General features: G+C 38.8%; 1 protein-coding gene and 1 long non-coding RNA gene across 19 annotated transcripts in view; one reads left to right on the top strand and one right to left on the bottom strand.

Annotated features, from left to right (window-relative positions):
* Window positions 1–18,623, top strand: part of TENM1 (teneurin transmembrane protein 1) — an 854,834-nt gene that overhangs the window by 785,734 nt on the left and 50,477 nt on the right. For 17 of the 18 annotated variants that reach the window (XM_080553265.1, XM_080553267.1, XM_080553268.1 and 14 more), the window contains 3 exons: window positions 2,265–2,514; window positions 3,450–3,470; window positions 7,633–7,865. In XM_080553265.1, the coding sequence (XP_080409391.1) occupies window positions 2,265–2,514; window positions 3,450–3,470; window positions 7,633–7,865 (504 nt within the window). The remainder of the gene's footprint in view (window positions 1–2,264; window positions 2,515–3,449; window positions 3,471–7,632; window positions 7,866–18,623) is intronic. The other variant, XM_080553271.1, reaches the window with a different exon arrangement.
* LOC308176896 lies at window positions 1,499–18,610 on the bottom strand. Its single transcript, XR_013938716.1, has 3 exons — window positions 16,319–18,610; window positions 10,520–10,573; window positions 1,499–2,492 (listed from the first exon to the last, which is right to left on the bottom strand). It is a non-coding gene; the product is annotated as an uncharacterized lncRNA (long non-coding RNA).

Here is an 18,623-nt window from a genome sequence, read left to right on the forward strand (position 1 = left end):
TAACTAGTCCTGAAGAACTTATATTTAACTTCAGCCACTAAGCCTTGCTTCCAGCAGCTCTGCTGATGTGTGCGCTGTTTCTGCTCAGGGACGAGGTGGCTATGCTTATCTCCCTCTCCATAAAAGCTATTCCTCTTAGAGAGGTTACAAAATAAATAGAATAGAAAAGTTGTGGAATAAATAGATACAATTATACAGAGTTGGACTTCATAGCACAGTCTAAGCTTTGGAGGGACAAGAACTGACGTGCAGAAACCGTACCAATTAAAAACAATGCTCTAGTGCTACATGTTAATTAGCTAAAAAAAAATCTGATTCTTGCAGTTTAGATGTGAAAAATATGTATTCCGATGCATGGCTGTCACCGCAAGCTAAAGATTTTAAATGTATACTTTTTTGCATCAATATGAAGTTCACATTGACAGAGGATCCCATCCTTTTCTCAGCTATACTGAACTCCTTTTCTACTTTTCCTTCAGTCCAGAGGGTCGATCCCTTACAATTCATGACATGATCTGAGTTGAATGTTTTCTAAGAGAAAGGCGTCAGTCAGTTTGGAAGATCTTCAGGGTATTTCTCATAATCCAGAGGAGAACACATACCATAAATGCTAGTTCCTGTATGAAGTCCTTGTAAAAACGCAGCTGAATACAAGCAAATGCACTATTAACCGATTTTTCAGAGTATTCTCTGAATTAAATTTTTCTTCTGATGGGCAAGTGTATTGATTCCATTTTTATTTATCTGTGGGAAGGAGGAGTACTTTTAAAGGGACTTTATGCTTTACAGTAATTCTAGCCCCAGTGCAACACAGCACTGGCTAAAATTAAAGCAGCAGCTCGAGAGCCTGAAATTAAGTACATGCTTACATTTATTGACAGCAAAAGATATTCTCCAGAGCCCTAATTATTTACTGGCATTTGTATGAGGCAGTTGAACGATTACCTTTACATTGTTAATTTCAGACAAAGGGCAGCATCTTCATTTAGCTGTATTTTTATCTGGCGCGTAAGGGAGGATATTGCCATTAATTTTGCTGGCATATTTCTAAGTTGCCCTTTTTTTAAGCCAATGTTCAACCAAATACAAATATTCTGTCCTTCATTGTTCAGATTTTTTTTTAATAGAACTCTCTTGAAAACAGCTGTGGTAACACATATAATTCCACTGAGAATTTTAATTTGGCTTACTTGAGAGCCACAAAAAGAGTTTTACATAAGTGGAGAGAGACAGCACACACACAGATACATCCACTGTACTTCACGAAAACACTGAAGTGTCTCAATGTATCCTTACTGCAGCACCCCAAATCTCAGAGCATCAGGAAGAGTCCTCCAAAAGTACATTCCCTTGTGTTTATTCCTTTAATTATGCCACTTTTTTCCTGATGAAATGCTGGGATTTCTAAGGGAAATATGAAAATTTTAATGCTCAACTTTCACTCAGAAAAAGTCAAAATTTTACAATAATATGCCATTGAAAAGGTACTTCTTAAATATATTATTACTTTGCTGTTTAAAATAAACACTGCAGATATCTACCTGAGAAAATGCATGTTTGCACTGGGTCTGGTGCTAACAACCTAAAAGCTGGGAAGAGTCAATAATGTATGCCCCAGAGCAGTACTGAAATAACTGACATGTTGGAAAGTTGTTTTAAACTTTATGGCAGCACGTAATATATTCCTATTGGTAAGAAATTTGCTTGTACCTCAGAGTTACTTCTAGCTTGGCTTTGCTGCAGTCTGCACCATTTTTATGTACCATGAAGGACTCACATTTACATTTGAATATTGATTTTGTACTGCCACTCAGTGCTCTTTTGTGAAAAATGCATAGTAGTCCTGCTATTAATCTCCTTTAATTAAATATTCAAACTGCCTCAGAAATTCCTCTGCTAACTAATAAAAATTTATGAATAAAATGAATATTAAAGTAGTAATCCCTGAGAAATCAGACAGCACTGCAATTAACAGTCAATTTGTTAGAGCATTAAGTAACCATGAGTTCTCCTCATGATGTTGGCTTTTAAAATGGCCACTCACCACTAATCGACAAAGCAGCGATGGTGAAACTTGGGACTGAACAAAATTGGAAGAGATTAGTGGAGCCCTGTGACGCAGCCTTCAACAGATCTGATGGCTGTTGCAATTTTGCCAATCTGCTGTTCTGTAGGATTTCAAAAGCCCAAATTGCAGAATAGTTTAAGCACTATACATCTGCTTTTTTTTTGTCTCCTGTTTTCTCCCCCTTCCTCCCCCTTAGGAATTGTACACAAAGGAAATGGTGAAAACATGTTCATTTCCCAGCAGCCGCCAGTCATCTCCACTGTGATGGGCAATGGACACCAGAGGAGTGTCTCCTGCTCCAACTGCAACGGTCTTGCACTCAACAATAAACTCTTTGCCCCAGTTGCTCTTGCTTCTGGGCCTGACGGGAGTTTGTACATCGGAGACTTCAATTTTGTCAGACGGATCTTTCCCTCTGGAAACTCTATAGGCATATTAGAATTAAGGTAAAAAAAAATATGGTTAGCTTTGGCTAGTGTTCCCTACCCTGGCTATGATACACCTATGAAAACTACATTTTTTCTTTGTGCTTTAAAGAGGCATCTGCATTTGGTTGCCTCCTGAACACGTGTCTCACTGACTGTCAAACCTGGTCATCAGAAAATGTATGCATTGTTTCAAGTCATCAGTTTAAAAAGGCATCCTAAGAGGCGCTTAGAACAGATTTTGCATAATGAATTTCTACAGAGTACAGAATTAATAAAGCTAATTATTATTCTTGTTGGGATTTTCATGCAATCCCGCAAAAAAGTTGAAAATCCCCTTCTCATATGGGCTTTTCTTGCAATTTTCCCCAAAAAGGTTTCAAATTCCATGAAGCTTTTAGAAAAATGCCCCACCCCTATTCAATAGCAAATATTCACAGTGTCACATCAGATCACAGCACTGCGGCTGCAGACAGACTTACCGTGTTTGAAATTAATACAATTAAATTGTTCTTTATCTGTAACAGGATCTGGCTGGGTTTAAGCAGATGAGCAAACCTGGCATTGCAGACTGATGTGTCCCAGACTGGGCCAGTGCCACTCTTAACAACTGCCCTGCAACTGACTCCTGCTTTGGATTCCCTTTCAGGGCATAGGGGAAGGCAGGAAAGATTTTGGACACCGATGCACTAAATTTCTTTTACTTAGCACCCATGAATTTCTAACTAGCTAACATTGCAGGCAATGAAATTGTGGGTTGATTGTTCAGAATGAACTTGAAAATGTGAAGGTGGTGGGTGGTGAAAAGGAAACAGATTTTGAGAGAAAGAAGCAAATGCCAGGAAAAACAATGTTTTATTTGTATACAGCAGTTAGACAAAGAACATAGTGTTGTGGAGTACTAATATTTCTTGTCTTTTTTTTTTTTTTAAACCTGAACCGGTCTGTCTTACTAGGAATAGAGACACAAGACACAGGTGAGTAAAAAACGCTAACAGTAATAAGTGAAACATGTTGAACATGTCTTACAAAAGACCTGACTAGTAGAAGTTCTTATTTAGGAAAACACTTTGAATTTCATAAATAAAAATGTAAATCAAATTCACCTTTAAGGTGATCTGGTTTGTTCCCTTTGAGGGAATCAAATCAGTTGATCAACTGATTGATCTAAAAACCTGTTTGCTGATCACCAAGCAGCAACGGAGAGGTTTGAACCTGCAAGCTGGGAATGCTATTCATAGCTGTCCTATGCTTTTCATGTTATGCTCATATGATCATAGATATAGCCAGCCAAGCAAACTGGGGTCTGGCAACTAAGGAATAAGAAAATGGTTTCTGAATCCCCCAAGAGCCTGTGCTTTAGTGGTTCTAGCATACTTGAACTTTAAAATCTGCCTTAGTTATGGAGGGGTGCTCTAAGAGCACAACAGTCCCAAAGCTGAGGGCAGCACATCGCAGCTTGGTCCTTGCTTCCTCCAGCTACAGCATAAGCAAGTTACTTTTCCCATTTCTATTAAACATTTTGACATTACAATGCAAGCTGTTTAAAAAAAAAGTAAGAATTAGTGTTGGACACGAGGCTTCTGCAATAGACTGTGGGATTTGTAACAGTCCACCTGCAGAAATGACGTTGATGGCTAGGAAGAGACAGCGAGGCACCAAGACGCTGTGTACCCTTAGAAACAAACTTCTTGGCATCTAAGTACATAAATGAGATAAATGAGCTAAGCTAATGACTGCATGGCATAGCAGGAGGTGCTGCATGGACTGAACATAAGTTCTGCGGGCTGAGATTACTGGTCAGAATTACTTGGTGTAACCACTAGAATGCTATTGAATACTATAGGTTATTTGCCAGCCTGCTTATAGAAGATGTATTTCATATGTTTTACAATGAAAGGTTAATAAAAATGGAATAATTCCTAGTGCAAGGTTTTATATTTTAACTGAAGGATCATTTCCTTTTGCCTTTATACTAACCTGATCAGTATCTTTGTACACTAATGAAAAGAAGCAAATTGAATGTACTTACTCTGTAATGCATTCAGAACTTCAGTCAGGTTTTTAATTTGGGCGTTTCTTTTGTAAAGTAGATTTTTTTTTAAATAACTACACATTATAATTGTTGGGTTTTTTTTTTAGATAATTTTTTAGATAAGCTTAAGCCTTAATTAATTCTATTTGTGAAAATATACAAGTGCCCCAGTCCTATTAACCAGAAAATCATAGTTGCCTCTATCCATATCCTACCCAAGTAAAATCCATGGAAGACCTGAGGAAATAACTTGAAGTTATTGCAGTCTTTGAGGGTACGGAGGAGCACTCATCAGTCCCAATCTGTGCTGTTCTGTAAAGGCCACAGCAAGGATAAATACTGGGTTATGCACATCTTGGAGAGTTCTAGGGTGCTCACATAAACACATGGAAGCAACAACTGGATGTTGTTATGTAACAGGCCAAGAAAGAAAAGGCTCAAAATCCAAATCCTCAACACAATCTTTCGTCTCCAAAAAAGCAGGAAAAAAGGCTTTGCCAGGAAAAAGAAAACATTGTAAAAAAAAAAAAAGTGTAGTTTGGAGAGTGGGATACAGAAGACACTGATCTTGTTTTTTTGACTGTTTAAAAAACGACTCATCCTATGTGGTTTTCTAAATTTTATTGCCTTCAAGATTTTAATAAGATCTAGGGGCATTGAAAGGCATCTGATAACTGGTCAAATGGAAAACTAGACTTTGAGGTTACAGGGATAAATTGTACTACAGGCCTGTTACCATTTTTTCTGGAAAGATTCATCATAAATCCTAGGCTACTTCCTGTAGTTTTTAATAGGATAATTTAAATAGGCTCTGATTTAGATTTGATTGCAAACTTCTGCAAAGATGAGGAGAATTTGATTTTTTTCCGTTTTTACTAAAATTCTGTAAACATTTCAGTATTCAAGGCTTTTAAGCATAGATAACAGTTGTTTTTTTTTAACAAACAGTCTATTAAATGTAATGGCAAGTGTGACAGAAAATGTGTCTACAAGGAGGGTATATAATGACCCCTGGTTCCCTACAGTTTCTGCATGACAGAGAAGATGTTTATTTAACATTGTGAATTCTCCTTGCAACTTTTTCCATGGGAGTATTTTATTAAAGAGTAATCTTTTAGCTGGTCAGTCTCTTCAGAGATCACTCCAGAGAGCATAAATGATTTTCAATGTTTTTAACAAACAATTTTATAATAATGGTGATATGCAATTCAGCATCAATTGCCTTTAGCTCATCCACTTATTCATTTTGCATCATACTGTGGTCCTCTCTCATTCCCTGAATTTCCTTGGACTGGGTGTCACATCTGTTCCCCAGCTGTAGAAATATCTCATTGCTTATATATCCCCATCTTTTGTAGAAGCTTATGACTAAGGTCAGTTTTAAGCTAGTCTAGCTTGTGACCCAATCATCAGAGGTGCTGTTTGTCCCTTTTTGAATGGAGAATGACCAATGAAATAGGCCCAAGCTGTCACATTTACCATGGTACAACATTGGCCTGATTGCTAAGAAATCAAATAAAGATTTCAACTGATTGTCCATTAGAGGTTTCTTTCTTAGCTATATAGAGAGAGTACTCATATTGATAAAATAAAAAGATACGTTGAGTATTTTACATTTGCTTGCAACATTGCTTAGCAAGGTAGAGCTGTCTAATAGATGACTAATAAAGCTTAGTATCTGCTTCAAACGAGCAAAAGCTTCATATTTAAAGAGACTACATCAACCTGGAATCTAGTCAGCAAAATAAGTCAGTGTTACTTCAGGCATTACATATCTGTCCTGGAGCCTCTACCAGTTCTTCAGCACTGTACTGTCTGAATTCTTCCTTTCCTGATTTGTGGTGGCACAAAAACCTGGGTCTGCAGAAGATCATTGCCAAACCTAGCATACAACAAGACTGACAAATATGAGAGAAGTAAATCTCATTTCTTAACTTTGTTGCAGCAATCTTAAGTGTTAAGGTATTAACATTTGCACAACTCAGTAACAAAAAGATAGCAATTTATCAGTCTTACAAATCTGCATAGCAATACCTGAGTGTATTTGTATAGGACAATTCCATAAAGAGTTACAGGAAGGTCATCACACACAGCCAACAGTCAGAAATCACCTCCTTCCCCAGAAGAAACTCTGCAGTGGTAAAAGTACTGCCTGAGACCTGGATGCTCTGCCAAGCAGCGAGCACATCTCTGCCTCTGCCCATCTCCTCCATTTTCAGTAACAGACTGAGTGATTTGAAGGATCTACACCTATCCAGGGTTTGATTCTATTTTATAACCAGGACTGCAGCACAGGCTCATGAGTTTTGGGGCACTGGTGTGGTGTGCCACATGCCTAGGTGATTTCCTCAAAATGGAAATTAACTCTGTACTCTAAAAGAAACAAAAAGTCTTACTTGCTAATAAGATGCAGCCCAGTGCTCTGATTAGAATTTATGATCCTCACCATTTAATTAACGTATGTAAATATTTTTTTAAATAACATTTTATAAGCTCAATAAGGCACTTCAGTGCATGAATTATGGTGCATTAATTCATGCCTAGTTGCACTGACAGTGCTTGGCCTTCTGCCTCGCTCCTGACAATACAGTCAGCATGAATTAAGGCACCATATTTCATACCTTCATATTTCCTAAGGTTTAGAAACAGATAAAAATAACCAAGAGTGGGTATTAGTACCCATGCAGAACAGTCAGTGATTCACTTTGCTGCAAGTCATAGATTTGTTTTCAGTGCCAAGACTACTAAGACTTAATATAGAAAAAATGACATTGCTTTTGGAAGTAGTAATTATTAAATAAGCTGAAGTCAATCCAGTTAGCATTATACTGGCCAGACCAACAACAGCAATACCACTCTCTGCATAAACTCTCTACCTGACACCAAGCTGGCTGAGCAAGCCCTACGGCCACTGCTGATTCCTTCTTCCTCAACAGTGGTGCTCGGATGAGCACCGTGATAGCTGGTGTCACTTACACCTTCCCATCCCCAAATCACTGAAAAGACACCTGGAGATAAGTAGGAGAATACAAGTGCCCGGCTAGCATGACCAAAGATGAGTAAGAAAAACAATTTAACTTTGATGGTCTTCTGTTCTCTTTTAGTACAAGTCCTGCACATAAATATTACTTGGCTGTTGACCCAGTGTCAGAATCCCTTTACTTGTCAGATACCAACACCAGAAAAGTTTACAAAGCAAAATCACTTGTTGAAACAAAGGATCTGGCCAAAAATGCTGATGTGGTGGCAGGAACAGGTGATCAGTGCCTTCCATTTGACCAGAGTCACTGTGGAGACGGTGGGAGAGCATCAGAGGCATCTCTCAACAGTCCAAGAGGTAAGAAAAGTATTTAAACTACTTGGGGAATCAGCTTTCATCCTCCTACATTACTTAGAAATTCAGATGCAACTGGATATGCAAAAACTGGTCTCAGGTGATATGATGTGATTAACCATAGTAAAGCTAAATAATATTATAAAGCTCATTCATCTTTTGAATATGAAGAACACTCTGACTAGAATCAGCTGAAGTGGGATGCAAATTCTTTCACTCCCTTTTTGTGAGAGTCCTAAGTGGAGTTTGAGTTCGACCTGAGTACTGTCTAGGGTTCAGTTTAGAGCTGCAGTTAGGTTTTGGAAAGAGGAAAAGAGCAGAGCACCAGTGTGACAGGGGCTGCTGAAGTGAGGTTAGGGCTGCCCAAACCTTTCAGTCCTGGCCAATTTTTTGGGAGCCCTACGTGGGATTGTGTTGGACCTGGGCAGTGTGTAAGGTTAGGGTTCAGGGCAAGAAAAAACGCAGACACCCAGCCTGAGTGATGCTGCCAAAATAAGGTTAGGGCTGCCCAAACGATTCTGTCCTGGACCCTTTTTGTGGGAGGGCTAGGTGGGATTCTAACTGAATGATATTCCTTGCTATGGGGTGGTAGGCAGTGGAACGGATTTTCCAGATAGTTTTGTTTCCCCATCCCTAGAAGTGTTCAAGGCTAGGTTGAATGGGCTTTGGGCAACCTGATCTAGTGGAGGATGTCCCTGCCCATAGCAGGGGGTTGGAACTAGATGGTTTTTAAGGTCCCTTCCAACCCACACCATTCTGTGATTATAAATACTCTTTTCTTGTATGGCAGCACTCCTATTTAATTAACTTTCTGTTGCAAGGTGTCAGCATTTAATTATATTTAACTTCTAAGCAAATAGTGTTGTTGTAAAGTCCGTTTTTTTATTTATGTATTTGGATGACTGTGGTAATGTTAGTGGGGCTTACACATTTTAAGTCAGGGCTCTTCAAATCAAACAGCTAGTAAGATCAAGTATATTGAGAAATCTCATTTGTCCTTCCTCATTAAGTTCACTTTCTAAAATACGAGCATCTCACCTGCTCCATTTGAAGTAAGCATTTTGCTGAAGCCTTTCTGAGTACATCCTATATTGTCACAGGCAAAATGCACATGAAGCCTGAATCCTCACTAGCAGCACAATTAATCTCCTTGTAGTGTGCATTAGAACTGCAGTTTGAATTAGAACTGAGATAAAATGTCTGGATTCAGTCCTCTAAAGCAGCTGATCAGCTCCCAGTAATATCCCTGGAACAAAGGGTAAACAACAGCTCCAGTGGCAGAGGCCTAAGTGGGCTTTTAACATGCCCCCCCTCTAACACACTGCTCACTCCTAATGACTGGCTCTAAGGAAGTTTTGATTGTTTTTCCTGAGCTAATGAAGGAAGGCTGTGTAGCAGTAGGAAGTTCGAATGTATATATACAAACAAACATTTCTAGGACAAGCAAATAATCCTGTTCTAAGGCTTAGCAAGTGACACAATTATTGGTAGAACAACCTCAACATGTCTTTAATGATGGAAGTTATGTGAGAGGTAAGTGCAAATAAATGTTGATCTTCAGGAAGCTTATTAATGTTATGAATCAATTATAAAAATAGATGAAAAAGATTTTCGGATCCTTTATCAGGAAAATAATCAACGTATTATTACAATTGATCATATCAAATTACAATATAATTAGTGGTTTCATCTTTCTTACTGGGGAAATATCTTTGAAAATTCGTAATATGCTATCTACTTTTAAAATATTCATGCATAGCTGGCTTCTTCAACAGGTGCTAATCACAGAGACATTAAGAGGAATAAAAAGTACAATTCATGAGTGCTGGGGCAGCCAGCAAAAATTAAAAAATTAACTGTAAGCTAACAATGGCTCATACATTGGCAAATTCAGGTAATGGCTCCCAGCTGATTTAAGAATCTAAATTATATCAGTTTAAATTGAAATTGTTTGTCATTTTCTGTGCTCTGGGTTTTAGATTTAGATTTTAGATTTAATTTCAAGGAATTGTGGACTGGCACATTCCCTTTTTGTGCAGGGCCTAGCATAATGCAGCACCAACTCTGCCACCAGCAGAGCACAAACTATTAATTGTGCATTATCATGATGGCCTTACAAATGCACATCCTTGTTTGCCTCTACACTAAAACACTGGGTAACCTTGAAAGCAGTAGGAAGTAGTTGCCTGGTACCTATAGATTTAGGTATTTATTAAAAAAATTAAAAACTCGTATATATACTTAAATATATTTTGGTGATTATTTTGCATCACTTATTTTGTTTGTTAATGGAGTAATTATTAATTTAGAAGATGTCACACTTCTACTGAAAATGCATTCAAAATGTACATGCAAATATTTTTTTCTAGAAGACAGGAAAAACTGACAAAGAATCTCTGGTGAGTCCAGAGATTCAGCAACATCTTATCCACATCTAAAGATATTTGAACACAAAGCAACACAGCGTTATGTAGTATTTGATCACAGGACTAAATGAATTAATGTAACTTTTCATCTGAGATTTTTATGATCCAAAAGTGTATACCTCATAATGCAGATAAAGACAAAGTAATTGTCAAAATATTTAATATATTCAAATGCATTCTTCAGTGACCATGCAACATTAACATTTATTTTTAAGCTGATGTAGAACTTACTTTTGGCTCCATTTTTTCCATCTGCCTCATTTTTGTTCCAAACGTTCCCTTTTTCTGCAATAAATAACAATTGTGTTATGTGGTAGAAAGGTTGGTATCTGAGAAGGAACTGCTTAGTGGCTGTCTCACCTTGGTTAGTTACTCAGAAGTTGTATTCTTACTTTTGCTCCTGCCTGCTTGTGACTTTGAATGGAGGCTTATCTATATGACTGAGTTTATCCATTTGTAAAATTGATTAGAAATACCTACTGTGTAACACTGTTGTGAAACTTAATCCTGTTTGGTAAAGTCCTCAGAAGTCTGCAATTGGAAATTCATATATTTATTTTTCTGAATGAAAGTTGCTTCAAATGCTGTTTTAACTTTTTTGAACTCGGATTTTTCTATTTTGGTAGGTAGGTTGTTTTTTGTTATTTGGAGTATTGTTTTTAGAGTCTCATAGATTCTTGACTATTTAAGGCTTTCAGCTGCTTTCATCTCTCATTATTTGGCAAGGCTGTCTTTGCCAAGTGACCAGGATTGAATACCAGACAGTAAAACATCGTGAAGTCACACTGGTCAATTAAGATTTGATCTTACCCCAGCTTTCATTTTGCAGTTAACAAATGTGTGGGGCTTTGTTCGGTCTGTTCCCACTTCTCTATGAAGGACTAGAGATGGGGCTTCGCGAACATCCATCTTGCACAATTGTGTTTGAGCTGACTTTGAAAGATGCTTTTAAACATGCATGGGTGATGTAGTTGAAACTTGAACTTCAATATATTATTTTTACTGCAACTTCCTTTAATTCTGTATAGAACTCAGACTAATGAGTCATGTAATAGATGACCAAGTACTTAAGCAAAATGTGAAATGGTACAAGGTGGGAACATAAAATAAGAGCTGTGACAAGCTGAACACATTTATTACACAAGAAGATATTGAAAATGAAGAAGTAACTACACAAGATATTAATCACTGACTGAATTCTAATATCTTGAACTTTACTAAGCAACAGATTTTAATTTTGGGATGGGGAATTCTGGTGTGTAGGGGAATTTTTTTGATTAAAAAGTATTTGTGGCATATCTAGTCACCAACATTATCATTTGAACAGTCTGCGTTAATATTTATAATAAGGCACTAAGGGATAGTGTCCTGATTTTACTAGATTAGTCACTGAATATTGGAGCAGTAAGCACTACAATTAATAGAAATACCTGGGAGTTGTTCTGCTTAACAATGAAAAGCCAATACCTGGATCAAAGGCATTAAACACTTACCCTGCCTTTCTGAAACCAGTTCTGAAACCAGACATATAAATAGTTGTAACTTTCCAGGCTTAACTGACAGAGGCAGAGAGAGGCTGAGACAAACAAGTTACCAGATTTTTGCTGAGATAGTATTTTCCAGTCAGTACACCAAGAAAAGTGACTTAGATTAACATCTGATTTAAATTACTCTATGTTGAGGCAGCCTCAGAACATGCACACAGGAAAGCTAGTGTGGAAGAACAAGCTAAGTAACTTTTCTTAAACCACCAAGTCCCTCCAATGATTGAACCTTAAGGTACAGAAGTGACTTAGAACATATGGAAGCCCAAGCACTAAATCTGAAGATTTAAGCATCTAAAGCCCTGCAGTGTCTGCTTTTTGACTCCTGGGTCCAAACCAGACTCTAGGCCTGGAAGATAGATGCTCACACATCTGTGCAAGCTATGTGGAGAGCCACTCCTGCAGAAGAAATTAAGAATTGCACACTGAGTACAGACTACCTGAATACAGTGCAGTGACCTCACTACAGATGCAGTGACCTTTAAGCAAGCACAAGGGAAATGTAAAAGGCTGAAGTAAGTTCTAAATCCCACGCATAAAATGCTTTTTCCACTCAAATGTATGACCATGAACTAGCAACACAAATAGAAGCTTAAACTAAAAATCAGTTTTGCAACATAGCTTTATTCATTTTGCTTGAAATTATTCTACTAAAGAAACACTACTAAAAAAAATCATGGTTTTAAAAACACGTTCACCCCAGCAGCTTACATCCTGAAATAATCAGTCTTCTTGTTCACCATCTGCAGCGCTTCTTGCTAAAGTAAATAAAGCTGCAAGAAAACTGCTCAGACTAAACCTTTACATTTTTCAAATGACAGTAAGCCATTTACGGCCTGATCCTACTCAGCTAAAAGATTTCTGTTGGCTTCAATAGGATGCACACCAAATTCTTAATATAGCCTTTCATGAAAACAAGACGCCCTTGCCACATGTAATGAAACCCCTATTCACTCAGGAATCTTTGCCATTTTACAAATTCATGAGCTTTTGAATCCTCCTATACAATTCAAAAAGGAAAGCAAAATGTGGTGAGATGTTTCAGTAGTACCATGTAAAGTAAGAAGAATAAACCAACTTTCAGCCTCAAATGATTGTCATTTGTGCATCAAAAGCAACAAAAAATTCATCTCATGCAATTTTGGATTCAGCAAAATATATTCCCTTTTTTTTTCCCCCAGTTGCCTTAGTTACCTATGATTTCAGAGGCCTGTAAAACATAAGTGAACTTTCTTTGGAAAGTAGGTTTTCCTAAACTTCCTCCAACCTTCATCTGAATGCATACATTATTTGCTTTTCTGCTAACTGTCGTCAGCAGTAAGTATGACCCTAGTCATCACGTCTCAGACCAGAAGCAGGATGTTTTCAGTCAGTAGTTAAAATGCTGTTTGCTCCAGCTCTGCTGTTAGGCATCTCCAAAGAGAACAACACTGAAGCACTAGTACTGAAATCATGTTCCAGCCAACAAAGAATTGTTAAACATTTTGCTGCTAGTACTGAGACAGTAACGAAGTAAAGATGACAAAGATCACAAAGCACCAGACTGCAAATCACTTGAATCATATTTTGAGTGGTGTATTATGGTAACCTATAAATAACTAATTGCATAAAATTGCTTTAGTAGTTTCTAGATGGCAGCTTTAATTAAAAGCACCAGAGACATTTAGAAGTTTAGAAATAGATGGCATGTAATTTGCCCTTTTACCAACCATAAAATGGTAATTAACCAATTTGATTCACTTCTTCCTATTAAAAGTTTTATGAGAATCACAACTTTTCTTAATACAGTCTTTCTTCAGCAGAAGGTGGCATTCTCTTTTATCCATCTTCAACAGTAGTTTTAGATGTTCGTATATGAAAACTTCTAAATAAACTTCTGAAGAATTTAATGTAAAATACTCATTTGCAGTTTTTAGCCGAGAAGAAAGTGTAGATTTTCACAAGTGGGCATCATATAGCTCTGCTATTCATTTCATTAACATGTTCAAAAAAAAAGATTTGTTCCCAAAAAGTCTCTTAAAATGCGAGTGTGGGCTATGATGTGGGGCAAAAATAATCTGTTTTAATGGGGAACTTGCTGTATTAATTTTAATCCATATTTTCTAATTTAATTACGAATCTACAATGAGCTATGATTTGTAATCAATGATTATAACCATCATAAGAGCTACTGTTTTAAATTCACGGACAAATTATGGTCTTATGTAATACAGTCCCAGTGAATAAACATGACTAGAACTTGTACTTCAGTACAAGCACATTACTCAAAAACAGGCTGTGCTCAGCTCTGAATCAAAGAGCAAGACTAAATATTTGCACCTGTTAACTTTGCCATGACTCAGGTATCAGTGTTTAAGGAGGAATCTTACATCCAAGCAAGCTAATTGTCATTTGTGCAGTAGGCCACATCTGTGCCCAGAGACAGGAGCAGGTGGACATAGTTTGGTGCTACAGTTCCTTAGAAAACTGGACCCAGACTGAGAACCTAATACAAACCACATTTCATTCTCAGTGCAAACAAAAGCAATAACTAAAAAAAGACCATTTTCACTCACTCAGTGAGTGAGCAGTGTTGAAACTTGCACTCAGAGCTATTCATTACACTTGGCACGTGCATGATTCCTCTCCAAGTTCCCCAGTGATTAAACACAATGAAATGCTGCATGTGATTCAATTCTGTATTACACTGTACATCAGAAAAGGATTAAAATAAGCTCTTGGAGTACAGATTATATGAGGCATCATGCAAGATGTGACAGGAACATTAATGTACCCAACTGTAATAATGAATAAATTGGGACAGTTCAGCCACGAATCTGTATTTTGTTTTCTAACAGATGACATATTTGGCATTTGTCAACAGGACTTAAATACATAAGTAATTTTTTTCAAATGGATAAAATTTTAGTATACACGAGAAAGCACTAGTTCATTGCTGAACATATATACTCAGGTACTTGAAGAAACTTAGCTAATTAGGAAGTACCAGATATTTATTGCCTTTAGTTCAAACACTAAAGACCTGGAGTTGTTTATGCCCCACTGGCATATATACTCCCCTGCAGATAGATTGCCTTTCTGCCATGGCTGGAGAGGCAAATATGTACTCTTATTGCTAGATCTGTGGTTTTCTTATACAGTCGGTATTTGAAATCCATTCAGCAACACAACCAAGCATCTTTCAGTGCTGCTTAATTTTTGACTTTTATATAATGGCTGGTCTGAAGCCAATATAGCCATCTGTTCACAGGGAAGTTGCATCCAACAAGATGCACTTGCCTTGTGTTATCTGTGGCATGGATCTGGCTGTGCTGCCCAGGTGAGAAGCATAGCTCCTTGCTGCCCATGCAGCTCCCTCCCCTTGCAGGGCAAGGCCCCAAGACAACACCTGTGCTGTAGGTCCCACACACATCAGCTTTCTCACTTGAACTTGTGAGCTACACTGGGAAGCAAATCAAATCCCATCAAGTATTGCTATGTCTGATATACCCCATGTGATATAGCTCCACAATGCATTATCACTAAGGTTGAAAACACCCCCAACAATCATAGCTCCATTCACATAAGGTGTTCCTTGCTCCTTACACCATCCACATCACAGTAATCCAGCATGACTACTTCTTTCTTCCCTCAGGAGTCTTGAAGAGACTACCAAGAAAGTACTAAGAGTTAGGAGGCTGAGTCTGAAGAGATTTTTGTCACCAACCTCCTCACATCCAAGAAGCCCTAGCATGGCTTACTAGCACCTTTTGCATTTTCTTTCATTTCATCCATTAGCGTGCTTTAGCCTCACCGTTTAGAGCTGCTGAGAGCAGTGCAGAGTCCAGGCAGGATGGCAAGGACCTGGAGTGTCCCCACAGAAGGTGCCCAAGAGCCCTGGCTCTGCCTGTTCTGTGACCCCACACTGCATTGGGGGTGTCAACATAACCCTTCTCATTTTTTAAAGGGAAAATTTACAAATGTACAAGCTAAACTGCAAGTCATAATTTGAGCCCTCAGGAATAATTGTCAGGAAAACCTCTGCAGACCACCTCTGAAGGTACAGTCACTTTCGCATGGTTGATTTGTAAAACCAATTCCTTATTTACACAGTCATTAATAAGACTGGATTTCTTCTTGCTTCAGTCAGAGTTTTAGCTTGGAAGTTTTTGCAACTCATTTGCATCAAGAGATTTTACAGTTTATTTTGCATATCTAGGCTTTGTGTCTGACCTGGCTCCTAGGCCCCAACCCACTGGCACCTCATAGCCTAGCCTTCTGTATACATGGGTCTCTTAAGCACGAGGGAGAGACAGATGGGGTGCAGCCCTTCCCAGCAACTGGGACACATGGTTCATCCCACACACCAGAACAAACCCCTTTGGTTTTCAGACACACCCTTTCCCTCAGCTCACCTTCAAACCTTCAGCCTTTTGGGCTATGATTTAACTTTTTAGAAACAGATTGCAGACAAGTTTGCCAGTCACCCAGAAGTTTCTAAACATACCCTAGCTTTCTGATGAAAAAGCAAAAATCCTCTGAGGGCACCACCACCAGATAGACACTTCAGGAACTCACAGGAAGCCAGCCCTTAAAATGGGAGTGCTTGCTTCCTCCTTTTTATAACCTTCCAACTGAATGGCCCCAGGTGATTTCAGTCCCCCAGGTGATCTCTGTTCCTGAAGAATTTGATGTTTCACTGATCAGCAGTTTAACATAACAGACTGATGTAGCCTTACTCTGTATCCTGTGGCGCTTCAGCAGTCCAGAGGTGTTTTTTGTCCAGGGAGGAGAAGGAGATAGGGCAATGAGTATCTGTCTTCTCACAGCAGTTTGCAGCCAGATGAATACACTGTATCCCCAATTTCAAACAATTAATTTCAACTAGCAGCACTATGCTGATAGCCTGAAAACTGGACCTAGTAGGAGTGCTAGGCACTAAAAACTTAACAGCTGTGGCCTTTGGATATTTTCGTGAGGAGGCCTTTGCACGCTGCCTCAACATCACGCCAAGCACAGCAGGGCCTGAGCGGGGTGCTGTGGTGGGGAGCGCCTGAGGCCTGGCCCCACAAGACCGTCAGCCCCCTTGTCCAGAGCAAGGGAGGGAAACCGTCTGTCATGGGGGAGAGGCAAGCTCTCGCTATCCTACTGGCCTCTCTGTAGAACCTGGTGTTGACATTATTCACACTCTCTGTTAGAAAAGTGGCCATGGGCAATTTATTTTGGGGCCCTGCCACTGGGTGGTAACACTCTAAGAGACAGCCCATAGACTCAAACGCATTTCCAGCTGCTGGGTATAGATGTACACAAGGGTCTGGGGACACTGCCCCCCTCTCAGCCCCAAGAGGATATGTATTGCCCATCAGGGCTACCTGGTCCTGCCCCTGTCCCCTGCACTGCTTATTCCCCCTCATCCTGAGGTACAGCTGCTCCTATGTACTTAAAGAAATTAAATTAAATATAAGGAAATGGGACTGGGAGGTGGGGGAATTCTTTTTTATTTATTTATTTATTTTTCTTCTCTTATATAATGTCATATGGAATTGCTGTGTGATATCCTAAACTGGCGTGCAGACAAGTGTTTTGTAAATTCAGAGAACATGCAGCCTTCAGTTGTGGTAAATGCAGGGGACAAAAATCAAGAACCATATAAGCCACTGTCCAAACCATCTGTTCAAGTCCTTTGCCTTTCATTTCTGTGTAGCAGAACATAAATTCATTATTAAAATAGCTTGGCTGTGCACAGCAGCTGCTATAATTGCAAAGTTATGCAACTTTAAATGGGAAATTATGAAGTAGTTTAAAGCAAGAAATGGAACGGGTTCAGTAGAAAAGATTTCACAAACCTAACATGAATAGAAGTGCTTTTCTAGCTATTTTCAACGTTTCAGGGAAAAAAAGATCTTACATTTCATGCAATATAGAAAAGTCTGACAAATATTGAATTCAGGAAGAACTGGGGAGAAAGTGCTAGACTAGGACAGACCAGGGTCAGGCACAGGTTGTGACACAGCGGATACCATGCACTGCCAGTGGGAGACAGCAAGCACTCTGTGCCTTAGTTTCCCCACTGAAATACAGAAGACCAATAACTTTCCTTTGCAGAGCCCTCACATTTGTTTCAGGGGCCACCTCTCCTTTGCCATGCAGTGGTGCTAAAGCTATTGCAGACCCAGCAGTGGCAGAGCAGCACTAGCTCCTGCTGAAGCCTGGTGTTGCCATGAGACTGTTTCCAGTACGTGACTGTGTCTTGGGCAACACTGCACCGCAATTCATTCTGCAGCACAGGTACTCCTTCCGCCTGGTAAGCAGAGCCTGTTTTGTACCACTGGTATGTATAACCCCCAGACTGCAAAAGTTGTTCTCGCTTTCTGTGGGTGCTTCCTACTTGCTCAAATGCTCCAGTAAGTCACGCAATACAGTAATACAAAAAATTTGCTTCTGGTTGAGAATGAAGAAAGTTAAAATGAAGAAAAATCAAGTGGAAAATAAGCTTTTAGAAAAGCTAATCTTTTCCCACTCTGTGATGATGGCCATGAAGTTGTTGAAGAGCGTAATTTTATGTATATACATTACAAGAAAAGCATCTGCTGCTTTGTTCTGTTTCTTCCTTGCACCTTCCCTCTTTCTACGTGAGTCAAAGAGAGTCTGATCTTTGGAAAGATAGGATCTTCCCATATACAATTTGTATAAGCCTCAAATAAGTAATAGGTAGAAAAAAATTGACTTATACTTTTTTAATCATCACATTTTCAGAGCCTTAAGAGAAGAAACATTTTTTTTAATCCAGCAAATGTCGATGTTAACACACT

The sequence above is a fragment of the Anser brachyrhynchus genome (genome assembly GCF_964034855.1).
Source record: "Anser brachyrhynchus genome assembly, chromosome: 13".
NCBI lineage: Eukaryota > Metazoa > Chordata > Aves > Anseriformes > Anatidae > Anser > Anser brachyrhynchus.